This window comes from Leptopilina heterotoma, unplaced genomic scaffold (assembly GCF_015476425.1).
Source record: "Leptopilina heterotoma isolate Lh14 unplaced genomic scaffold, ASM1547642v1 Lhet_197, whole genome shotgun sequence".
Classification (NCBI taxonomy): Eukaryota; Metazoa; Arthropoda; class Insecta; order Hymenoptera; family Figitidae; genus Leptopilina; species Leptopilina heterotoma.
The window spans coordinates 985,958-1,012,984 of record NW_025110913.1 but is presented as its reverse complement, the minus strand read 5'-3'; the positions used below and the strand labels follow the sequence as shown (position 1 = coordinate 1,012,984).

General features: G+C 25.0%; 1 protein-coding gene across 5 annotated transcripts in view; it reads left to right on the top strand.

Annotated features, from left to right (window-relative positions):
* The window catches only part of LOC122500993 (tyrosine-protein phosphatase Lar), a 450,509-nt gene extending 426,504 nt beyond the window's left edge, over window positions 1-24,005 (top strand). For all 5 annotated transcript variants that reach the window (XM_043610191.1, XM_043610193.1, XM_043610190.1 and 2 more), the window contains 7 exons: window positions 10,393-10,532; window positions 11,864-12,066; window positions 12,431-12,597; window positions 14,953-16,307; window positions 18,867-19,096; window positions 19,439-21,245; window positions 23,705-24,005. In XM_043610191.1, the coding sequence (XP_043466126.1) occupies window positions 10,393-10,532; window positions 11,864-12,066; window positions 12,431-12,597; window positions 14,953-16,307; window positions 18,867-19,096; window positions 19,439-21,245; window positions 23,705-23,773 (3,971 nt within the window). In that variant the 3' untranslated portion in view covers window positions 23,774-24,005. The remainder of the gene's footprint in view (window positions 1-10,392; window positions 10,533-11,863; window positions 12,067-12,430; window positions 12,598-14,952; window positions 16,308-18,866; window positions 19,097-19,438; window positions 21,246-23,704) is intronic.
* The last annotated feature ends 3,022 nt before the right edge of the window (window positions 24,006-27,027 follow it).

Sequence of the window (27,027 nt, the reverse complement as noted above, 5' to 3'; positions counted from 1 at the left end):
AATAACAGTCATAAAAAGTATAAAATAATGCAAGGCACTTGGATTTTTACTTTTTACAAATTAAAATTAAAGTAAAATCGTAAAAAGTATAAAATTAATGCAAGACACTTGAATTTTTTTTTTTTTTTTTTTTTTTTTGCAAATTCAAAGTTAATTGAGATAAAAAAGATGTAATTGTGTAGAAAAAAAAATCGTAACATAACACAACTTTTTTACAATTTTTGCCTATTATATAATACAATTAGCTGTTTTGCATGGGAATCGAATTTTTGTTCGATTTTTTGTCTGTAATCTATCGTATTGACTCGATATATAATTTTGATGCCCTCGTATTATCAGAACAAGCACATATCTATATGATTCACAAATATATATAAAAAAATATTGCTATACATTATAAAAATTATATATATTCTATAATATACGTACAAAACACATGTATAGAAATTGTATGATATTATACTATTATATTATTATTTCACAGTTGGATTTTGAGTCATGAATTATTTTTTTTTTTGGTGAGATCAAGCAAATGTTTCATTGTAGTACTATATTTATTATAATTATATCATTACTATCATTATTATTATCATTACTGTCATTTTTATTATCATTACTATCATTGCTGTTACTATCAGTATTATCATTAATATTATTATCATGACTATGATTACTATTGTTACTATCATTAATATCACTATTATTATTATTACTATCGTTACTATCATTATTATCACTATTATTATTATCACTATTATCATTATTATCATTATTATCACTATTGTCATTATTATCACTATTGTCATTATTCTCACTATTGACATTAATATCATTATTATCATCATTATTATTATATACAGAATTTTTTGAAAGCCTTGTGTCGGACATATTTTTCGTTGAGTTCCTGTTTTCGAGTGTTTGGCCAAAGTAAGCGCATGGTATCTCCCTTTATATATATATACATATATCCCTTAGTTGTCATTGTAGCTCTATAATCGGTAGGCTAGCTCACGCGTTTCCGGGGATGGGCACACAATCCAGATTAGCAACTGGCTCCATTCAATGACCATGTTTCAGTAATTTCTCATTGTAATTCAATTCACATCCCTACCCTATAAAAGGGAAGTCGCTCATCATGATCTCGTCGATGACAAATTAGAGTGATACAAGTAGAAATTTTGTCCTTTATTTTTAATTACGAGGGAAAAAAGAAAATCTGTCGGAGAAAAGAAAGTGTTTTCTACTTATTTTCATTTATTTTGTCTGACCGAACGAGTTTTTAACTACTGATGCACTGTCTGACTGAAGAAACTGTTAACCACTTTAATAACTGTCTGACTATACAAGTTTTTGACTACTTATGTATTGTCTGACTGAAGGCTTTTTGAACCACTTGTATACTGTCTGACAAAAAGATCTTTTAACTACTGGAATTACAAAATACAGTCTGACTAAACAAATTTTGAACTACTTGCATATTATTGTCTGACTAAAGGAGTTTTTGACTACTTGTATGTTGACTGACTAAAAGAACTTTGAACTACTTGTTTACTGCCTGACTAAAACTGACTTTTACTACTTATAAAAATATTTAAATTTATGTCTGATTGAAAATATTTTTTACTACTACTAATCAAATTTTTCTTACAAAAAACTGTCTTACTAGAACGTTTTTTTATTACTGATACATTTTTCAAAATAATAGTTGTCTGACCAAAACGGTTTTATACTACTCTCTTTTTTTTAAATTATGGTCGGACTAAAATTTATTTTAACTACTGATACTTTTTTTATTAAAAATAGTACAACTCTAACGATTTTTAATTACCTAGACCTAGATAAACATTTACAAAAATTCTGATAAAATATTGTCTGATTGAAATTTACTCTTACTACTGCAAGTACTACTTGAAATTTGTCTGACACAATCGAACTTGGACTACTGATTATAAAACTTGTAAATTCGACAAAATTTATGTCTATAAGCTAAAATTCTTTTTAACTCCTGAAAATTGATAACAAATTGTCTGACCACAATCGACTCTTACTACTGCCAATTCCATTTAAAGTTTGTCTGACAAAAACGAACTTTAACTACTGATTTTAAAACCAATTTATAATTAGAAATTTTCTAACTAAAATTGACTTTTACTTTTAGTAAATACTACTTCAAATTTGTCTGACAAAAACGAACTTTAACTACTGATTTTCTAACTAATTTATAATTAGAAATTTTCTGACTAAAATTGACTCTTACTACTGTAAATTCTACTTAAAAATTAAAAACACGAAAAATTTTAGGTCTGTCTGACAAAAGTAATTATCAACTTCCAAATGAAAAGGTTTTTGAATTTTTTTTTTGTCTGACTTAAAGTGACTATTTCTACTGTTACTAAAAATTAAGATAATTATGAGCTTCTCGGTCTGACTAAAATTGTTTCCAACTACTTGGAATTTATTATTCACCTTTTTTTCTTGTTAAATTCTTTTCAAGGAACAGAATAATTAAAATAATTAATATATAAAAAATGTAAAGTATAAAAAAAAATGTAAAAAAGTATATAAAAAGCAAAATAATTAAAATGTTTTAAAACATGATTGGATTATTTTTACAATAGTTCACTTATTGCTTATATTTATTCGAATTGATTTTTAATTTCTTTTTCTTCTATTGCTTCATTTAACCGTCATGTCACAATTTGTAAATATTTTTAAACATTTTATTATTCAATTCAATTTCTCATTAATTTTTTATATATTCATTTTCTAAATCAAGAAAAAACAGAACTCTTCGATTTTCGTTAATTAATTTCCTAATAACTGACAGTAAATAGAAATGCAAAATTGAAAAACAATAAATGAATATTAATTAAATTCGAACATTCCTAATTTAATTAGAAATTCTGTAAAAATAGTCAAAAACTATTAATTAATTCGCACTCGAGATTCATGAAATGATAGAAAGAACATTTTAAAAGTAAACTTTTTAGTATTTAATTAATTAATTAATTAATTAATTGAATTATTAATTGATAATTTAATTAATTAATAATTAATAAATATAATAAAATTAATTCAATACGGAATAATATTGCAATAAGTTTTCTACTTTTCTAATATTTGTATCACTCTAATTTTAAAGTAAATATAAAACTGTATACAAAACTCAAAAATTAAACACATTTCCCTAAATTCTCACTTATCATTCAACATTCAAAAGAATACGAAAAATATCAAAATATTGTAAATATTTACATCACTCCAATTTCAATATTCAAAATATTTTATAACTGTAGTTTATAATTTTGGGACGATTTTTGTATATATATAATTTTACGCGATTATAGAATAAATCCTCGATTTTAATAAACAAATCGAATGCAAAAGAGTCGCCAAAATAATTTTATTCTTTCGCAAATATGCTGCCCCATAAAATATGTTTATAATTTAAAAAAAAATGTGTGGGAAAAAGTAAAAGATGCAAAAATGTTAGATAGAAATATTAAGAATATTTTTCGTTTGCCCGTCCCCAAATGCGTAAAAAAAATCGGTACGTGCAATATTTCTATAGAATTCGCGGTTGGTTCAGGTGTGTAAGAAATATGAAGAAAAAAAAAGAATTTTAACCCCGCGACGCTCTATTTTGCGGTGATTTTGCAAAAAAACGCGATTTTCAATATTTGCCCGGCGTAAAGTATTTTTCTTTCAAAAATAAACACTAAAGCGCGAGTTTTTTCACGAATTGTTCCTTTTAAACGATGTAGTAGATTACCTGTATATACTTATATATACATAAATATATGTATTGTTTGTCCTCATATTATTTTCTATTTTATGTCTTTCTTTTATATTTCATATCCATAAGCATTTTTTTAGCTCTCTTTCCCTTTTTTATATGAAATGTTTCGTAACGCCGAAAAAAGGAAAATTAAACCATTCAGCAAAAAAATAGGGCGTTTTTTATTTTCTGTTACATAAAAAATAAAAATTGCATGTAAAAAAAAATTTTTTTTTTTGTTTTTTCCTAACAAAACAAATAAAAAATAATGCATGTCTCCTTTTTCTAGCGGTACGATAACAGGTGGACATGAGCCTTTATTAGTCATCTTTTTTTCAATTTTTTTTTTTTTTTATTTATATTTTTTTATATTTGAAAGTAGTGATTGCGCATGCAAAAAAAAAAAATATTCTCACGTCTCCCGTTTCTCTGCGACCAACCGCAACCGAGGACCGAGCGAAATGCGACCGTTTACAAGAGAATCATTTTATAGCCACCATCGGCAAATAAATATGAATTATTTTTTTTTTTTAATATTATCAATGTCCACGCGTGTGAATGCGAGAAAGAAAAAAATTCATGCATGCCAAAAAGAATAATAATAATAATAAATAAGGTTGGATGGGGAACAGCGAGAAAGAAAGAAAGAGACAGAGGACCCTTTATTATATATAAACCAAAAATTTACAGAAAAAAAATATATTGAAAATAAAAATAAAAAAACAAGTAGATGCTATATACAAATTTTCTGAATTGCCACTTTATTAAATTTAAGATTTTCTTCTAATCTTAATATCTTACAATATAATTTTTCATTTAATATACGTGCGAAAGTTGACACGATTTTTTATGAATTTTTTCCTACTTTTTTGGCGACTTTTGGGGCGCAGCTGAAAAAAGTGAGTATTCTCTAAACAGAACAAAATTTTAAGAAAAAAAAAAAAAAGTTAAATTTTAACTCGTCTTAAAACAAAGAAAATAATCTAATATGATATATTTTTTCTAATTTTTTGCTGACCTTTTTGATAAAACAAATAATACGAAACACTAATAGGAAACGCGTTGCTAGTGTATCATTTTGTTTTACTATATATATATTATATATAATTTTTTTTTTTCATAAAGCAGACAATTCGCTATGATGGGTGTTTTTTTATTTTGTAGAACAGTATTTTTACGGTTGTACACAGTTTGATACCTTTTTGCCAGGCGTGTGAATTTTTCATTTATATTTCAATTTGCATTTTCATCTGCCCTGCTGTAATAATCGAGAATTTTTTATTTTTTTTAAAAAAAAGTCTTTTAATATTTTAAATTTTCGAGAAAAATATATTCTCTTTCTATATTCTCGTAATTTGAGGGAAAAACTGAATGGAACTTATTTCGAGGAATGAACAATTTGAAATTTGGATCAGAAAAAATTATTGTCTAAATAAAATATAGAATTTTACTTTTGATAAAATTATTTTTGAATATTGTCTGACTAAAACTACTTTTGACTACTAACACTTTTCTATACTAAAAATTATAGTCTGACTAAAACTAACTTTTACTACTGACAAGAATAATTTAAACAAATGACTTTTAACAAATGATTCTTTTTATAAAATTAAGTTTGTCTGACTAAAGGGTTTTAAATGTTTTTATACTACTGTCGGTTTTTATAAAAAATAATTGTCTGACTAAAATTTTTTTTAACTACTTACATTTGTTTTTTTTAATAAAGCGAATTTTAGAAAAAATTTACAAAAAATATAAATTCACGTCTGACTAAAACTGACTTGTACTACTTATAAATATATTTCCATTTATATCTGATTGAAATTATTTTTTTACTACTATTACTACTAAAGAAATTTCCTTAATGAAAATTGTCTGACTAAAATACTTTTTAACTACTCACACATTTTATAAAATTAAAGTTGTCTTACTAAAATCTTTTTATACTACTGTCATTTTTTTAATTGAAAAGTATAGTCTGAGTAAGACTCTTTTTTTAATTAACATTTACCAGAAATTTAATAATATTGTCTGACTAAAGTCTGTTTTAACTACTGACACATTTTTTATAAAATCTGTTTTTATAAAAGTTTTTTTTTTATAAAAGTTGTCTGACTAAAGAGTTTTTATACTACTGCCTTTTTTTTCTTAAATAGTACTGTCTGACTAAAATCTTCTTAAACTACTAACACTTGTTCTTTTATTAAAAAATTCTATGATTGGATTTTATTAAAATTTACCAAAAATACAAATTTACGTCTGACTGTAACTAACTTTTACTACTTAATAATTGACAAAAAATATAAATTTACGTCTGACTAAAACTATTTTTAACTACTACTACTACTAATAAAACTGAAGTAGTTTTCATCAATAAAAATTGACTGAATAAAACTATTTTTAACTACTGACGCTATTTTTTTTGTAAATCATTGTCTGACTAAAATTCATTTTAACTACTGACATTTTTTTATAATCGGTATTTAATAATAATTTAATACTTGCTATTATAAAAAACTATTATTTGACTAAAAATATTTTTAACTACTGATGTTTTCATAAATTAAAAATTGTCTGACTAAAACGGATTTCAATCACTAATTTATAATTAGCTTAAAGAAAACACTAAAATTATGTTTAATTCAAATTAACTTTTCCTACTAATTTAAAATTTTTCTTCAGTTCTGAGTGAAATTTTTTCTACTACTACTACTACTAATAATAAAAATTTCTAACACTAAAAATTAGCAGACTTAAATTCTCTTTAACTAGGTACTGAAACTTAACTTCACATATTTAAGGCTCTGTCTGACTAAATCATTGTTTTACTACTGATTTTTTTTAATTATTTACTTTTTTAAATTTGTTATTATATATTTATTATATATTAATATATATTAATATAAAATTATAAATTATAAATATTAAAATAAATAGTAGAAAAAAAGAAAAAAAATAGTTTAAAAAAGTCAGTAGAGAAAAAAGGATGTAGTCAGACACAGATTTTTTATTTTTCTTATATTAAAATATTAAAATATTTTATACATTAAAAACTATTTCTAGTAAATATATTCTTTAAATTATACAAGTTGTTAATTCCTCGAATTTACGTAATTACAATTTAAAAAAAAAAAAAAAATTAAGAGATATTTGATATAAAATCAAATACGACTTCTAAAAAATAAATTTTTAACTTGAAATAAAAACCAATAAAAATTTTAACAGAAATATAAAAAAAAATATCAAAAAAAAGCAATGATATTCTGATTGTTTACAGTGGGGTTCTTGTTACAAAACACGAGCGAAACTCTATAGTAGCAGCTGTAATGAACTTTTTCCTCGAACGTAGATAGGCAGTGTTGAATTTTTATTTTTCATTATTATATATTGAACTCTATATGTTGCAAAAATAATAAAAAATACTTATTTTTTTTTACTACGATTTTTACACGCGACTCTACTTAATTTTTTTTTTGTACGTCGGATACTGGACTGTCCATGACACATGTATGCTATATTTGAGTAATTATTTACTTTTTTATTATATATCATTATGTCACAGCCTCCGCTTTTGTAAATATGCGGAATAGAAATATTTTTTTTTATATATATATCAAAAACCACACAGTCTGTTTTGAAAATTCCCAAATATTATATATATATATACCATACTTTGAGCACAATTTTTTCAATTTATTATTATTACAATATTATCACAAAAGAAAAATAATATTTATTATATTATAAAAGGCGATTTGTATGTTGCTTTGCTTTTTTTTGGAGCACAGCTTTTTTATTCCTTTATACCTCGACACTAATATTGTAGATATTGTAATTAAAATAAGAGAAAAACCTATATATATATAAATAAACTAATTCATCATGGACTCTCCAATAATGCCGCCCTTTACCGTTCTTCAAAAGCCTTCTGCGATTTTTTGAGACGCGAATATATATATGAAAGAGAAAGAAAATGAAAAAAAGCAGATGATACAAAAGAAAAATTATTGGTATTCAAATGGAGGATATTTTCGTGTATAGGGACGTAGAGTGTGACGTAAGACGATTCATGTTCTCGTACATAAACGTTTTTTAGTGGAAAGAAAAAAAAATTGAGTGAGTGATTGCTTGTTCTTCTTCTTCTTTTTTTATTTATTTATTTATTTTTTTAATTCCATTTCCTCTAGTTTATAATTTCTTTTAATTTCTGTTTTCCTCTATTCTCCCCTTTTTCGTTTTCATTATCTTTTCTCTTATTTCCCATTAAAATTTCTTTTTTCGTTTCTTTTCTCTTATTTCTCATTTAAAATCTCTTTTTTTCCGTGTATTTCAATTCTTTGTTTTTTTAGAATTCTTTTTCTATTTTCAATTTGTGTTTGAAATTCTTGGTATTATTAATTATTATTCTTTGCAGCTATTATTGTATTTTTACTGGGGAACTGATATTAAATTGATCATGCAGTTATGTTTAACAGAATAATTAACTCGATGTTCAATTAATGCAGTGCCAGCAGTAGAAATTCTTTTTTTTTATAGCCAGAATAATTTAATTACTTTCATAATTTGAAAATTAATGGTTTTTTTAAAATAGTTTTCAGGGAAAATTGATTTTTTTCGAAATAGATTTTTTCAAGAAGCAAATTTCCCACTTATAAATTCAATATTTCTACTTAAATTATTTTTAAATTAATTTTTCTGCTGGAAAGCCAATTTCTCTATTTAAATATCTACTAATTTTCTAATTCAAAAATAATTTTCCAAATTAAGACCAAAATTTTTCATTTTAAAAATTTCGAAGTAAAAACTAATTTTACTAAAAAATTAATTTTATTGGTATTTTTTAATTATTTTTTTTTACTAATAAATTACTAATTTTTCTACTTCTAGATTATTTAATTTCCTACTTAAAAAATAATTTTCATTTTTCTACCTGAAAACTTAAATTTTCACTTGAAAACTAATATCTCAAATTAGAAACCAATTGAAAAATATTTTATTTGCCTTGAGAAATAATTTTTTGCATTCGAATACAATTTTCTGACTTTAAAATTTTCAAAATTTTTAATTAAAATTCATTGAAAAATATTAATTGTTGAATTAAATTAGCCCAAAAATTATTTTCAGAAATTTTCTTAAATAATTTGACTATTTTCATATAATTAAAAAAGTAATTGTTTTTCAAATAGTTTTTAAAAGAATTGATTTTTTACAAAGTAGATTTTCAACAAATAAAATGATTTTTTTAATCTAACATTAATATCTTTACTTAAAAATTATTTTCTCTACTAAAAATCTAATTTTTCTACTTAAAAAATTAATTTCTCTATTTAAAAAGTAATTTCCCTAAGTAAAAAATAATTTTTATATTAAAAAACTAATTTCTATATTTAAAATTTTAAATAACTAATGTTTTTGATTAAAAACTTATTTTTCTAGTAGAAAATTATTATTTTTTATATTCTTTTATTAATATTTGTAACTGATTACTAACTATTGTTTCTACTTACATATTTAGTTTTTTACTTTTTTTTCTTAAAACTATTTTTTTACTTGAAAACTACATTTTCTACTCAAGGAAAAATTTTTTAATTGAAAATTTACTTTAAACTTAGTATTTTACAAAAAAAAAAGAATTTTTATTTGGAGCTAATTTCTTTGAAACCTGAAACATGAAAATTAAACTAATTTTCCACTTCGGAACTAAATTTTCGAATCAAAAAATTTTGTTTCCATTCAAAATTTAGTTTTATAACAAAAAATTTAAAGTTTCACTTGATAACTAATTTTTCTATTTGAAAACTAATTTTCTCAATTAAAAACTAATTTTTCTATTTGAAAACTCATTTTCTCAATTAAAAACTAATTTTTCTGTTTGAAAACTAATTTTCTTAATAAAAAACCAATTTTTTTGTTTGAAAACTAATTTTCTTAATTAAAAACCAATTTTTCAACTTGAGAAATATTTTTCAAGTCTTGGGTATTAATTTTTTACAATTTGAAAACAGTATCCTAATTTTAGAAACTAAATTTTAGTAATTAAAAATTATAATAAACTAACTGACTATTATTAAATTTATTATTATAGGTATTATTTTTTTTTTATTATTTGTGTTATTTTTAATATTTCTATTGCTTTAATTCTTACTATTATTTTTACTATTATTATTAGGTACTATTATAATAATTATTATTATTTGTACTATTATAGTTATTACTATTATTATTACTATTATTTTTATTACCATATTATTATTGTTATTATTATTACTATTATATTTTTAGTTCTATTATTATTATGATTATTATTAATATTCATAAAATTAAAATTCGTTTCTCTCCTGATACTTTCATTGAATAGTAATTAAGTTCTTAGTTTATAAGTGATTTTTACTATAATTTTTAATTTAATAAGTATATTTAATTTTTAGAATTTTCGTTAATTTTTCAGCACATCGATCCAAAAGTTTTTGCACTTTATTAATTAATTATATAATTTTTTTCAATCCTCTCAGTTGAAATTTGAATGAACGAGAATGTATGATTGTATAATTGTGTGTGTTGAGTAGTAAATTGAGGACATAAAGAATTCAATGTAACATTGAGTTATGTTACAGTGCCAGGAGATCCTCAGGATGTGAGAGCAACGGCCATTAATTCTTCCTCCATCCATGTTGAATGGAAGCCACCAAAATCAAAGGACCAAAATGGGGTCATTCGAGGTTATCACATTCATATACAGGAAGTTAGTGAAAAGGTCTGTTAAAACTTTCATTCTCATTTGCCAGAACTATATCTACCTACATTTTTATAGAAAAATAAAAATTTACTTTTAATTTGTTTCCTGTGAAAAATATTTCCAAATTGAAAAAGCAAAAAATAATTTTTTTATAGAGAAAAAATAAATATATTTCTATTGAATTTTTTCCTATCGAAACATTTTTTCAAATTAGAAAACAAAAAGAATTTTTTTTTTATAATAAAAGATAATATTTTTCTCATTTTTTCCAGTGGTAAAATTCTTGACCAAAAAAATTCCTTTTATTAAAGAAAAATATATTTCTAATTTTCCCTGTGGAAATATTTTTTTAAATTGAAAAACCAAAGAAGGTTTTTTTAACTATTTAGAAAAATTCAAATTAGATAATTAAAAATTACAGGATTTTTAATTATCTAATTTGAAATTTTTTATTGATTTATTTATTAACATTTGCAAAATTTTTTATGGTTACAATTTTAATTACATAGTAAAATAGAAAAAAAGATAAATATATTTTTTTTTCAAAAGAATAAAAAAAATTTGACGAAAGAAAATGATAAATTTATGTAAATTTAATTATTTTTCCATTTGGGGAGAAAATAAAACATTTTTTTTTCTATTCATGAGAAATTGGAAACAAAAAAAAAGATAATCTCAAAAGAATGTTGGAATGCAATAAGCGAAACGAAATGGAAATGTTTCCGGTGAAAAATTCGTACAATGCATTTGATTGGCAGTGAAACGTATAAAAACGCTTCCGATGTATTTATAATTTAATTTTCATTGACTTTTTCAAAATGTTTATGAACATTATTCCATTTACATTTATGTTTATGGACAGTTTGATAAATTTTTTTTTTTATTAACATTCTTTCCTTTTTTTCTCTTCATGGAAATCAAATAATCTTCATTGTTTGGAATTTAATTATTTCTCGATGTCTTGTTTAAACTTTTATTTATTTTGTTAATATTTCTCGATTTCTTTACGATTTTTCGTTTGGATGTTTTTATTTATTTTCTTTTTGATTTTTTATTCTTTTGTTGTTTTTTCTCCGGTTGAATTTTATTGTTTTATTTTTTATTCATTTTCTGTTTTTACTTTTTTATTGTTTTTTTTTATTGTTTTTTTTTTATTGTTTTTTCTCATGTAAACTTTCGTTTCATTTTTTATTATTTATTTATTTTTTTTTTTCGTTTATTTTTTTCTATTGTAAATTGTAAAACAGAAATGAATTCCCTGCATTAAATGTAAATTTTGACATTTCTGTATATTGTTTCTTGAATTTACACTTGTTTTGTTTGCATTAATTTTATGCTGTCTACTTTAGAATAAAGATCTTCTCAACGAGCCGATGCAAATTAACATTCAAGATCAAGGCATTCGGGAAGCGAACATAACGGGTCTTCAACCTGACACCAAATACACAATTCAAGTTGCTGCTCTGACAAGAAAAGGGGATGGAAATCGTTCAAGTCCTGTTGAAATTAAAACTCCCGGTGGCGTTCCTCACCGACCGGAACTCACAATAAAGTTAGTATAACAGAAAGAAAAAAAGAAAATTCATCCACATTTTGAATTTGCAACAAAGTAATTTTCAAAAATTAATTAAAATTTTTTTTTTTATCAAAATAAATTTATTTCTCTTATTTCTTATTTTTTATTCATTTTTCTTAAAAGAAGAAAATTCATCCACATTTTGAATTTACAACCAAGTAATTTTCGAATTAATTTCAATATTTTTTTTTATAAATTCATTTTTTTTTATCAACTAATTTTTATTCATTTTTTTATACATTCTTGGAATAAAAAATATTAAATTAATAAGAAAAATTATAATTTTGATTTTTATATTGAATATTAAAAGCATTTATATTTTTCCCTAAAAAAAAAACAGATTAACACATAGAGACGATCCAGCAACATTGGAATTAAGTTGGGATGAACCTAAGCAAACATACGGGGAGTTGAAAAGCTACAGAGTCAAATATGGAATAAAGGGACAAAGTCTCAGAGAAGTCATTCTCCCAACGGAGCAGACAAATTTCAAAATAACTGACCTCAGTGAGTATTAATTTACCTTCATACAATTTTCAGACCTCGGATATTTATGACTTTTAAGACTTTTTACGACTATTTCCAAAAAAGAAGACAATTTTTTTTGCTTATTTATAAAGAATTTAATTTTTTAAACAGAAAACAAAATAACACTTTTTCGAATAAAATGCAACTTTTATTCAATTTTTATAGTCAATACAATTTAAAGAAAATTATAGTCAACATCTTTTAGAAATTATTAACTTGAATAATTTTTTTTTTTGAAAATAATTAAATTTTCTAAATATACAAATAGAAGGATTTTAAATAATTGAAATTTTGTAAACTTTATTGAAAATAATTCCTTCCTCTAAGTATTACATTAAAAATTTTTAATAATCGAAATTTAGAAGAATTTTAATTGCAAATTTTGAAAATGACTTAATTTTAAAACATTTTAATACGAAAAATCTTCAAATAAAAATATGAAAATTAAAATTAAGAAAAATAAGATTGAGAAAATTATATTAAATTATTTTTTAAAGCAATTTATAGAATTTTTTCATAATATTTAAAAAAATTTAATATTTTTTTTTAAAATTATTATTTAAATTTTGTAGAGATCAATCTTTTCTGAAATTTATAATTACAATTCTTAAAAAAAAATTAATTAGTCTTATTGAAATTTTTCAGTAATTCTCTAAAAAAAACTCAATTATTTTCAGAAAAAATTTCTTAGGAACATTTACAATTACAATAATTAATACTATAAAAAATTGAATATTTATATTTAATTACTTGAATTCTCGAATATTTTTTTGGAACATTATAAAAAATATTTGCTTCAAAGAACAAATTTTGATTTGAAAGAGTTACAGATAATATAAATTTTTGGAAACAATTAAATTTCAAAAGGTTTTAAACTAAAATTTTAAAAATTGTCAATTTCTCTAAAACAGTAAATAACAAATATTTAAATAATTATTTAAAATTATTTAGTTTAATTCAAGTTAAAAATAATTAAATTTAGAAATTATTTAAAGATCAGGAAAATTCAAAATTAAGAAATTTTGAAATTGAAAATTTTTTTTAAAATCTAAATCTAAATCTATTTTTTTAATAAAATTTAAGAAAAATCCTGTATTTTCTTACATGTAATTAAAATTCTTTAAGAACTTGTTAACTTTTTTAAATTTTTGAATAATTCTTTTAAAAAAATTCAAATATTTTCAAAGAGTATTAATAAATTTAAATTATTTGGAAATATTTCAATTGTTTAGAAATATTTTAATAATATACATTTTATTATGAAAAAAAGAATTTTTATATTTAAATAATTGAATTCTCGATGAATTTTTTGAAAAATTATAAAAAAATAATTGCTTCAGAGAACAAGTTTCATTAATAATTTTAGAAAATAATTGAATTTTGAAAGAATTACTGTTAAAATTTTTGGAAAAAATTAAATTTCAAAAGATTTGAAACAAAAATTTTAAAAATTGTCAATTTCTTTGAAAAAATAAATAACAATTATCTAAATATTTTTTTAAAATTGTTTATAATTATTTAAGTTTAAAATAATTAAATTTAGAAATTATTTAAAGATTAGGGAAATTGAAGATAAATTTTGAAATTTGAAATGTTTTAATAATCCATTTTTTTAATAAAATTTAAGAAAAATCCTTTATTTTCTTACATGTAATTAAAATTTCTTAAAAACATGATAATTTTTTAATATTTTCCAAAAATTCTTTTAAATAAATTCAATTATTTTCAAAAAGTTTTATTAAATTTCAATTATTTGGAAATATTGAACAATATTTCAATTTGTTTAGAGATTTTTCAATTATATACAAATTATTATAAAAAATAAAATTTTTATACTTAAATCATTGATTCTCGATGGATTTTTTGGAAAATCATTAAAAATAATTGATTCAGAGAAGAAGTTTAGTAAAATTCTAGAAAATAATTAAATTTTGGAAATGAATCTTAGAAATTGTAGTTTTTAGAAAAATAATTTAATTTCAAAATTGTATTTAACAAAATTATTCTTAAATAAATTTAGAAATTACTAAAAAGTCGAAAAAGACAAAATTAAAATTTTTTTTACAACAAGAATAAAATTAATGATTTTTTTCGACTTTTTTTTACTATTTTGCCCCTTAAACTCGATCCGAAGCCTGAATTTTAAAGAATTCATATCTTGAAAACAATTTTCAAACTTTTTAAATTTTTTATCCTCTCTTCAAAAAATGAAACTCTACTCAAGGAATACTTTTTTTTTTATTAAAAATTGAAAAAAAATGTTCAAGACATGAATTCTATTAAATTGAGCAAATAAGAAAAAAAAATAATAAATCTGAAAATTTATTTCCAAAGTTGAACGAGGTGTGGACTACGAATTTCGAGTCGCTGGCAGGAATGACATTGGATTTGGCCAGGAAGCTGTTCAATATTGGGCGAGTCCCGAAAGTGAACCATCCGGACCGCCGACAAATTTATCGTTTCACTTTCAAACTCCCAACACAGTTTGCGTGACTTGGAGTGAGCCATTGCAAAAGCACAAAAACGGTCGTATCACCCATTACGATGTGCAATTTCACAAGAAAAATGATCACAGTACAATAATTGATCGTAACACAACAAATACACGCGCCGTATTCACAAATCTCGATGAAAACACCGAATATGTATTTCACGTGAAAGCACACACACAACGTGGCAGTGGACCATTCTCCGAGAAAATTACCATCGTCACCGAAAAGGACATTGGCCGTGCCCCAATGAACGTGAAAGCAGTCGCCACAACTGAATCAAGCGTTGAAGTCTGGTGGGAACCAGTGCCAAATCGTGGTAAAATAATTGGCTATCAAATATTCTACACAATGACGGCGGTCGCCGATCTCGATGAATGGAAACAAAAATCCGTTGGTCTCACCGAATCGGCGGATCTTGTGAATTTAGAGAAATACGCCGAGTATGCGGTGGCAGTCGCAGCGCGCTATAAAACTGGCATTGGACGTCTCAGCGATAAGAAAACAGTGAAAGTGAAACCAGACGATGTGCCATTAAATTTACGAGCACCCGAGACGTCGACACATTCAATGACACTCTCATGGACACCGCCAATAAAATTGAATCCAGAGAATTATAAAATTTCCTTCGATGCTATCAAGAGTTTTGTCGATTCACAGGGACAGGGACGAACGCAAATTGTACCGAGGAAGGAAAAAGTTTTGGATCATCGTCAAACAACGGAAATTATCGATGATCTCCAGCCATTCACAACTTATAATGTTAATGTGACGGCGGTGCCGCCCGATGGTTCTTATCGTCCACCGGCAAGAATCACCGTCACAACACAAATGGCAGCGCCAAAACCAATGGTGAAACCTGATTTTTATGGTGTTTTTAATGATGAAATTCAGGTGATATTGCCATCGGCTAGCGAAGAATATGGACCCATATCACATTCCTATTTGGTTGTTGTTCCTGAAAATTCGACTTTTTCGAATATTGAACCCGATGCATTGACTGAGGATATGATTTCGGGGAAGAATGCTAAAGATAAAGAAAATGCGCCTTATATTGCTGCTAAATTCCCACAGAGATCAACTCCCTATACTTTCTATTTAGGCAATACAGACACTTACGATGGATATACGAATAAAAAATTGGATAAGAACAAGAGGTACAGGGTATTTGTGAGGGCAGTTGTCGACACTCCAAGAAGGGTACGAACAAAATTTTCTTCTTCGAAACTTGGGGGTCGATTACGTAATTCAATTTTTATTTTCATTTTCATTCTTATTTACAATTTGATAGATTTTTATTTTCATTTTCGCTTTGGAGAATTTTTATTTTCACTTTAAATTTGATAAACTTATATTTTCCCACACTAAATTTTTATTCTATAATTATTATTATATTTTTATAAAAATTTTAATATGGGAATGAAGATAAAAACAAAAATCTGTCAAAGTAATTAAATAAACTAGAAAATAAAAATTTGTGAAAGTGAAAATAAACAGGAAAATAATAATTTGTGAAAATGAAAATAAAAATCTATTAAAGTGCACCCAGAAAATTGTTTTTGTTAATTCGAACAAGAATCAGTCTCTTAGACTCGGTTTTGTTTCATTCAATATAAACTTCTTTTCGAAAGAAAAAGAGGGTTTTTGATTCAAAGAAAATTTCTTTGCTTTAAACTTTTCTATTATTCCAAAAATTTTTTTTTAATTCCAAAAATTTTTTCTTAAGGGGATGTCAAAGTCGATGCGATTTTCCCATTGAAGCTCAATGCAAAAATCCAATCGACTTTGACATCCCCTTAAATAAAAGAAATTTTATCATTGATACAGGGTCAAAGAAATATTTCTTTGATTTAAAAATAAGAAAAATTTCTTTAGGAAATAAATTATTTTTAATTTCTTTGTATTAAAGAAAAATTAATTTTCAATCGAAGATACAAAAATTAAAGACAAATGATTTTCTAAATCGACAAAAACTTTTTCTGGGTGAAACAATGAAAATAAAAGTCTCTCTACCTAATTGAAAGAAAAAATGAAAGTCAAAGTAAAAAATAAAATTACATAATCGACCCACTGAATTTTTTAATTGTAAAGAAAAAGTTTTTCAAAATTAAGTACTTATTTCAGGGTTCCTACAGAAATCAGAACTTAAAATTCCATACCTTTTCCATGATATCCAGGTTAAATTTTTAGAAAATTTTTTCTGAATTTCTTAAAATTCAACATTTTTTCTTCTCTTTTATGGCATTTAGCTTCACTATTTTTGTGCTCTTCAAAAACACTTTACTTATTTAATAGTCTCGACCCTTTAGCAAAAAATCTAAAATTATCAAAAATTCAAAAAACCGAATTTCTTAAAATTCAACATTTTTTTTCTCTTTTATGGCATAAAGCTTCACTATTTTTGTGCTCTTCAAAAACACTTTACTTATTTAATAGTCTCACCCTTTGTTAAAAAATTTAAATTTTTTAAAAATTATCAAAAATTCAAAAAACTGAATTACTTAAAATTCAACATTTTTTCTTCTGTTTTATGGCATTTAGCTTCAATATTTTTGGGCACTTAAAAAACACTTTACTTATTTAATAATCTCCACCCTTTGGTAAAAAATTTAAAATTATCAAAAAATACCAAAAATTTGAAAAACCGAATTTTTTAAAATACAACATCAGGGTTCCTGCAGAAATCCGAAATTAAAATTCCATTTCAAATCCATGATTTCCAGATCAAATTTTTAGGAAATTCCAGTGGAATTTTAAATTTAATTTCCACGTCGTATAATATATATTATATCTTAAAATTTCTAATTGAATTTCTATTGAAGAAAAAAATGGAAAACAGGAAAAATTTAGAAACTTTTAAAAATTCCAGGCCTTTTCCATGATTTTGCTAATTACCAGAAGCCTTTTAAATATCCCATACCATTTCCATGATTTCCATGATTTCCAGATTCTGTAAGAAGCCTGTTATTTAAATTGAAAATTATCTTTTTTTGCTGTAGAATATCTACTTTTTTACATAATCCACAAACCACAAGTTTTAAATATTCGAAAAAACGAAATATTTTTAAATAAAACTATTTAGAAACTTTAGAATGAATTTTTTTCATTTGTTTTGTTAATGGAAATTAGTTTTTCTTTTAAAAATTAATGTTATTCTAAAAACTAAATTTTTTTTATTCAATATAAAATTTTTACGTAGTCTAAAAACAACTTTCTTTACTTAAAATATATTTAAGAAATCAAAAAATTATCTATACACTCGTAAAAGTGATTTTTAAACAAATTTTCAATTAATTATTAAATTTTTTTAGTTAAAATAATTTTTTTACTTACTTTCAAAAAAATATTCTTACCTACTGTAAATAATCAAATTTTTTCACTTTTTCTAAACTTAAAAAAAAATTTTTGAACGAATTTTCAATTAATTAATTAATTATATTTTTAAATAATCTAATTACTTACTTTAAAAACAATTTTCATTACTTAAAAACATCTTCTAAATCGAAATTAATTTTTTCACTTGATAAAACATTTTTTTAACAAATTTAATAGATAAATAAATTTAATTTTTAATTTTCGAAATATCATTTTTACACTTGTCAAGGCAATTTTGGAACAAATATTTAATAATTGAAAATTTTATTATTAATTATTAATATTATTATTTCATTAATAATATCTAGTAATTTATTGTAATTAATTTAAATTTAATAGTTGTTAATTTTCGAAAATTTCTAAAATAAAGTGTTTTGTTTGCAGCATCTTTACACGTCGTCACCATTCTCGGAATACTTGTCGCTAAACATGAGGAAAGTACCTCCTGGTGATCCTCCCCGTCGACCATCAAATATAGACAATCCTGGCGAAGGGAATCCAGAAGTTTCGGTGAAAACGAGCGGTCAAGAACCTGGGATGGTTTGGGTGATTGGTCCAATAATTGCCGCCTTAATGGTCTGCGTGTGTCTCGTTCTTCTCTTCGTTGTCAAACAGTGAGTCAAAATTCCTTCTTCACTTCTTTCCAATCTCTTTTATAGTCTCAATTTCAATTATTGTCTCAATTTCTATTTTATTCTCAATTGCAATTATTATCTCAATTTCTATTATTGTCTTAATTTCTATTATTGTCTCAATTTCTACTTTAGTCTCAATTTCTATTATAGTCCCAATTTTAATTATTGTCTCAATTTCTACTTTAGTCTCAATTTCAATTATTATTATTATTTTATCTCAATTTGTATTATAGTTTCAATTTCAATTACCTCAATTTCATCAAAAAATTGTGAACCCCGAAAATTATTACTATTTTCATCAATTTTATTTTCTTTTTACAGTCGAAGACAACCGTGCAAAACACCAGATCAAGCGGCAGTCACGCGACCATTAATGGCAGCCGATATGAGTTCAAATCCAGCGCCCTCGGACCCAGTGGAAATGCGTCGATTAAATTTCCAAACACCCGGCATGATCTCACATCCACCAATTCCAATAAGCGAATTGGGCAATCATATTGAACGACTGAAGGCGAATGACAATCTTAAATTCAGCCAGGAATACGAATCAATAGAACCTGGTCAACAATTCACATGGGATCATTCAAACATGGAGGTGAACACATCGAAAAATCGTTACGCAAACGTCATTGCTTACGATCATTCACGAGTTATTCTTCAAACAATTGACGGCATTCCCGGCTCGGATTACATCAATGCAAACTATTGCGATGGCTATCGTAAACAAAATGCCTACGTTGCAACGCAAGGTCCGCTGCAGGAGACATTCGCCGATTTTTGGCGAATGTGCTGGGAATTACGTTCGAGTACAATAGTAATGATGACAAAACTCGAGGAGAGAACAAGAATAAAATGCGATCAATATTGGCCAACAAGAGGCGCTGAAACTTACGGACAAATGACAGTTTCGATAAGTGATGTACAAGAACTAGCGACTTATTGTATCAGAACATTTCAAATTTGTCGCAATGGTTATTCAGAGCGTAGGGAAATTAAGCAATTGCAATTTACAGCGTGGCCCGATCACGGTGTACCAGAGCATCCGGCGCCTTTCCTTCAATTTTTACGACGAGTCAAAGCACTCAATCCATCGGACAGTGGGCCAATGGTTGTGCATTGTAGCGCCGGCGTTGGACGCACCGGCTGCTTCATTGTGATTGATTCCATGCTCGAGAGAATTAAGCACGAGAAAATGATTGATATTTATGGCCACGTGACATGCCTTCGAGCGCAAAGGAATTATATGGTACAAACGGAGGATCAGTATATTTTCATTCACGACGCATTACTCGAGGCCGTTATTTGTGGCAATACAGAAGTGCCGGCGAGAAATTTACATTCGCACATACAAAAATTAATGCAACCCGAAATTGACATTATCACGGGGATGGAATTAGAATTTAAAAAACTCTCCAACATAAAGGCGGACTCGACAAGATTTATATCGGCCAATTTACCATGTAACAAGCATAAAAATCGATTGGTCCACATTTTGCCTTATGAATGCACTCGTGTTTGTCTACAGCCACAGCGTAATATTGAGGGTTCAGATTATATCAATGCGAGTTTAATTGATGGCTATCGTTATCGTAGCGCTTACATTGCCACTCAGGGTCCATTAAAGGATACAACAGACGATTTTTGGCGAATGCTTTGGGAGCATAATTCAACGATTGTCGTGATGTTGATTAAATTAAAGGAAATGGGAAGGGAGAAATGCCATCAGTATTGGCCGTCCGATAGATCGATTCGATATCAATGTTTTGTTGTTGATCCAATTGCCGAATATAATATGCCACAATATATTTTACGTGAATTTAAAGTCACTGACGCTAGGGATGGAGCGAGTCGTACAGTGAGGCAATTTCAATTTTTCGATTGGCCCGAGCAAGGTGTTCCAAAATCAGGCGATGGATTTATTGACTTTATTGGTCAAGTGCATAAAACAAAGGAGCAATTTGGACAGGATGGTCCAATCACTGTACATTGTAGTGCGGGCGTTGGTAGAACTGGCGTTTTCATTACACTCAGTATCGTTTTAGAAAGAATGCAGTACGAAGGTGTTGTCGATATTTTCCAAACTGTTAGAATATTACGTACCCAACGTCCAGCAATGGTGCAAACAGAGGTAATTTTTATTTTTCTTCCTTTTAATTTTTTTTTTTTTTTGCTATATATTTCCAGGGTTGTCACAAGTCAGAAAAATCAGGAAATTTAGCAAAAAATCAAGAAAATTCATTTTCAAATTTAATCAAGTTATGAATAATTTCATAAAAAATATAAAAAAATTCAATTTCTAAGAAATTTAAAATTAAACTGTTTAAATATATTTGAATTTCGAAAAGACATTTTATTAAAAAATTGTCAAATTAATTACAAATTTGTAAAATTTTATTTAAAGTAATTCAATTTATTAAATTATTTCATTACAGTTTAAAAAAATCGAAATTTGAAATTTTTTAAAAAAGTACGAAAAAATTGATATTTATATAAGTACTTTGAAAATTTCAAACTTTGGTATCTTTTTCAATTTTTAATAAAGCTGTTTTTCATCTTTTTCCCTTAAATTTTAGCAAAAATCAAGTTTTCCTTTAGACACTTTTCTGTACAACAAAATTCAGAAAAGTTATCACAGTTTTTCCAAAAAAGTACGAAAAAATTGGTATTTATATACTCTGAAATTTTCAAACTTTGGTATCTTTCTCAATTTTTAGTAAAATCTGTTTTTCAGCTTTTTCCCTTAAATTTTAGCCAAAAACAAACAACTTTTCCTCTAGACACTTTTCTGTACAACAAAATTCAAAAAAGTTATCACAGTTTTTCCAAAAAGTTCGAAAAAATTGATATTTATATACCTTGAAAATTTCAAACATTGGTATCTTTTTCAATTTTTGTAAAACCTGTTTTTCAGCTTTTTTCCTTAAATTTTAGGCAAAAACGAACAACTTTTCCTTTAGACACTTTTCTGTACAACAAAATTCAAAAAAGTTATCACAGTTTTTCCAAAAAAGTACGAAAAAATTGGTATTTATATACTCTGAAGTTTTTAGTTTTTACACTTTGGTATCTTTCTTAATTTTTAGTATAATCTGTTTTTCAGCTTTTTCCCTTAAATTTAAGCCAAAAACAAACAACTTTTCCTTTAGACACTTTTCTGTACAACAAAATTCAAAAAAGTTATCACAATTTTTCCAAAAAAGTACGAAAAAATTGGTATTTATATACTCTGAAATTTTCAAACTTTGGTATCTTTCTCAATTTTTAGTAAAATCTGTTTTTCAGCTTTTTCCCTTAAATTTCAGCCAAGAACAAACAACTTTTTCTTTAGACACTTTTCTGTACAACAAAATTCAAAAAAGTTATCACAATTTTTTCAAAAAGTTCGAAAAAATTGATATTTATATACCTTGAAATTTTCAAACTTTGGTATCTTTTTCACATTTTAGTAAAATCTGTTTGTCAGCTTTTTCTCTTAAATTTTAGGCAATAACGAACAACTTTTTCTTTAGACACTTTTCTGTACAACAAAATTCAAAAAAGTTATCACAATTTTTTCAAAAAGTTCAAAAAAATTGATATTTATATACCTTAAAATTTTCAAACTTTGGTATCTTTTTCAATTTTTAGTAAAATCTGTTTTTAAGTTTTTTCCCTTGAATTTTAGGCAAAAACGAACAACTTTTTCTTTAGACACTTTTCTGTACAACAAAATTCAAAAAAGTTATCACAATTTTTCCAAAAAGTTCGAAAAAATTGATATTTATATACTCTGAAATTTTCAAACTTTAATATCTTTTTCAATTTTTAGTAAAATCTGTTTGCCAGCTTTTTCCCTTAAATTTTACTAAAAAATAAACAACTTTTCCTTTAGACACTTTTCTGTACAACAAAATTCAAAAAAGTTATCACAATTTTTTCAAAAAGTTCGAAAAAATTGATATTTATATACTCTGAAATTTTCAAACTTTGGTATCTTTTTCAATTTTTAGTAAAATCTGTTTATCAGCTTTTTTCTTAAATTTTAGGCAAAAACGAACAACTTTTCCTTTAGACACTTTTCTGTACAACAAAATTCAAAAAAGTTATCACAATTTTTTCATAAAATTATTAAAAATTTTATATTTATATACTTTGAAATTTTCAAACTTTGATATCTTTTTAAATTTTTAGTATAATCTGTTTTTTTCCTTTTTTATCTTAAATTTTGTGCAAAAACAATAATTTTTACTTACGAAAATTCTGAAATTCTTGGTTTTTAATTCTATTTCTGATAATCTAATGGAAGATAATTGAAACAAGTCATTGAAAATTTATAAAATAATTAAAATTTCCTAACATACAAAAATATTTGGATTTTTTAGAATTTTATTTCGATTTTAAAAAATAATTGTGGAAAGATTGGGCCAGTAACGAATTATATTTTTAACTATTTTAATTTTTTTAAGGAACCAGAGAAAAAATCGAAATTCTATCTGGAAATCAGGGAAAATTGAAATCAAAATTTTGTGTCAACCCTGATTTATTATTATATTATTTGTATCATTTTATATTATTTTCTTCCATTTCTCAAAAATAATTTAATTTCAGGATCAATACCAATTCTGCTATCGTGCCAGTCTGGAATATTTAGGTTCTTTCGATCACTACGCCAACTGACAAGCGGAAATTCGCGAGACTAGGGAGGTGCCAAGGGATCGTGGCGAGAGAAGAACACGAGACATCGGAGATAGAGCAAAAGTACGACGGGTTTAAATTTCGTAAGATGAATTTGCTGTCTTTTCCTCTATATGAACAAAGCCAGTCAATATCGTCTTTTAAGAAGTTATTTATATTAAAAAAAAAAAAGCGTTGCTAGATTCCAAAAAAAAGGGAAACGACTGCCGACAATGAACAAAAAAAAATATACATATAGATAATAATGGAACAATAAACACAAAGGCATTGAGAAGCAACAGAAAATCTACGAAATCATACAGCAAAAACAAAAACTCGATGATAAAATGTGTTCATTTCACTCCCAATGTCCCAAAAGCGAAAAAAAATCGAAAAAAGCCCATTTTCCGTCTCGTTTTTTCGACAACAATAATTATTGAGTGATTTAGATTTTAAAATAAAGCGTAACACTCGGTTGCGTTAAACATATCGATATTGACTTGAATTTACACTTTTCTAATTTCGAACTATTCTTTTGGAACTAATCAACTTTTGTCTGAATAGTTAGAGTCTCTTTGTCAAAATTGTCCACCTTGTGTCGCTTCATCCTTTCGAGAAATATTTGAAGATTCGAAGCTTTTCTATTTTAAAATCTCGAGCTTCAATTCTTCCAATATTACGTTCCTAATGAAAAAAAAAAATAAATCTTTAACAAATGGTTCCAAAAACCCTAGATTCTCGTGCCTCTTTCGTATACTGTTTTTTCAATGACAGAAAATCATTGGCACTGATCAAACTCAAATACTCAAATACAGATGTGTGCTTCCTTCAATAACGACTATCTAGGATAAGCAAAACAAAATAAAACCAAAAACATGACTCTGTTGACATTTTATACAATGCCCAGGCATGTTTTACCCACTAGCGTAATTTTTTTTCCCAACAAAAAAAAACAATTGTTAAAAAATCAAGTCAAGAGCTTCGTATCAAAGCTCAATTTACAGCAAGTGCTTTTACTTGCGAAAATTTAGATAAAAATTCAATTCATTTTCAAAGAAAAAAAATAAACAATAATGCGCAGAGAAAAAGAAGAAAAATGACGAAAGGAGACGTGACCTTTTTATCACTGACAAGAAAATTGCCATACTGCCAAAACTGACAAAAAAAAAATAAAAACTGTTAAATATATGCCATATCCAATGTGCACGATTAGGGAAAAACTTCTCAATACCTAATTATTATTATTTTAATTAGAGCGTAAATAAAAAAACAAACTGTTGTAAGCATAGTTTAAGAAATGCCATTAGGAATGTGAAAATTTATGAATTATGAATGAATGGTTTCATTTTGAATGCTAAAGAAAAAACTGCGAGAATGTGTGAAAAAATAGTTTATATATAGAGATACTGGATGTTGAAATCACGTACTGTTGACCTGTGCCCTCAGTAAGAAAATGAAATCACATGTACAAAGTCGCACTTCGACCAATTTTTAATTTTTTTCTCTCTTCGTTTGTATTTTGGAGCAATTTGTATTAAAAACATATTTTTTTCTCTCTACTTTTTTCATACAGTTTAAAGATTTCTTTCTGAAAAAAGTTCTCTCCTAAAAATCTACTTTTTCATTTCGAAAAAAAATACTAAAAGTAAGAAAGAAGAAAAAGTTGCTAACAATGTACAAACAGATAAAAAAGTAAAAAAATAACATGGGACAAAATTTTTCCTCTTTTGCAAAAATGAAAAATATACGAACAAAATTAACGTTTAACAGAAGCTTAACATTCCAAAAAAATACGAATTGCTCCAATTTGAATTTTTTTTTCTTCTTATTTTAAATAATGTTATATCTTGTAAACAATTATCATTTCCGCTATCTATGTACAAAAATTGTCCCCCTTTGTATTTAAAAGATAGTGGAATTATTAAGCAAATTTTAACATAAATCAGAAAAATATCGAAAAATAATAGCGAGAAAAAAATAAATTATAATCGAAACTAATAAATTTTGACTAAATAGTGTAAGTATTCGAATAACGATCTAGTTAAAACTTTGTACATTAATTCTTCGGTCTGTAATGACAATAAGCTCACGCTTATTTATGTCCTCCGATTTTACGAGTATTTTACTCGTATTGTACATTTCTTTGATAAACTATTCATAAAAAAAAAAACGCGAAAGGTACAAACTGCCTCGACTATGTATAGAGTGTCATTAATTATAAAAGTGACGAAAGCAATAAGAAAATTTTTTTCTCATTTTTCGATATTTTCTCTGATTGAAAACTAGGACACTTTTTACTGCACTATTTTTGTAGTTTTGTTTCTTTTTTGGAATTTTTTTTATAATTCTTTTTTTTTCATTTTTTTCCACCTGTTGTATTTTAACGATCATTCCATTATTTTATTGAAAACTAGAGGGTCAGGAATTTACAATTGTGTGTAAATAAAAGCACCATCTGTCATTAACAACATTATACATATTATATAAGAAATAATATATAAATAGATATATATTATAAATATTCTGAAGAGAGCAAAAACACGATTAGTGGCATGTGAATATTTTCCATGCTGGCGGTATATATATAAATAATTTTAATAATCTAGGACCCCGGTTTTACTTAAAAAAAATATTTAGAAATTATTTGAGTATGAGACTTTCAATTTTAACATTTGTCTTGTAATTTTTTTTCTAAATTTAGCTATCATAAATGAATTTTTAACATTTTGAAAATCCCGGTTTTTTTAGAGTAAACATTTTTACTTTTATTCTTTTTTTACTTCTTTTATCTTATGTGTAAATAATTAGTTTTAATTTTCCAGTGATTACATTTTTACTATTTTAAAAATGAAATTTTTCCTAACAAATTACGAAAGGAATTATAATTTAAATAATATCTGACGGAAATTTTTATTTGAATTTAATTTTTTTTATTTTATTTAATAAAATGGTTTTGTTTTTTAATAAAATGTCATTTATTTAAAAAATGTTTTATGTTTTTAAAAAAAATTTTTTGTGAATGTTTTTTTAATCAATTTTTTTTATTGAATAAAAAGTTTAATAAAAAGAGATTAATAAAGATTATACAATTTTTTACAGACAAATAAAATAAAGCATTTATGCGCAGTGATAAATTAATGTCTAAGGTTAATTAAAAAAATATATTTAATCTAAAAAAAGAAAATAGAAATAAAAAATTTGGAAAAAATTCTAAGACACTTGATGTTTAAATAAGAAGTCTCATACAATTTTTATAC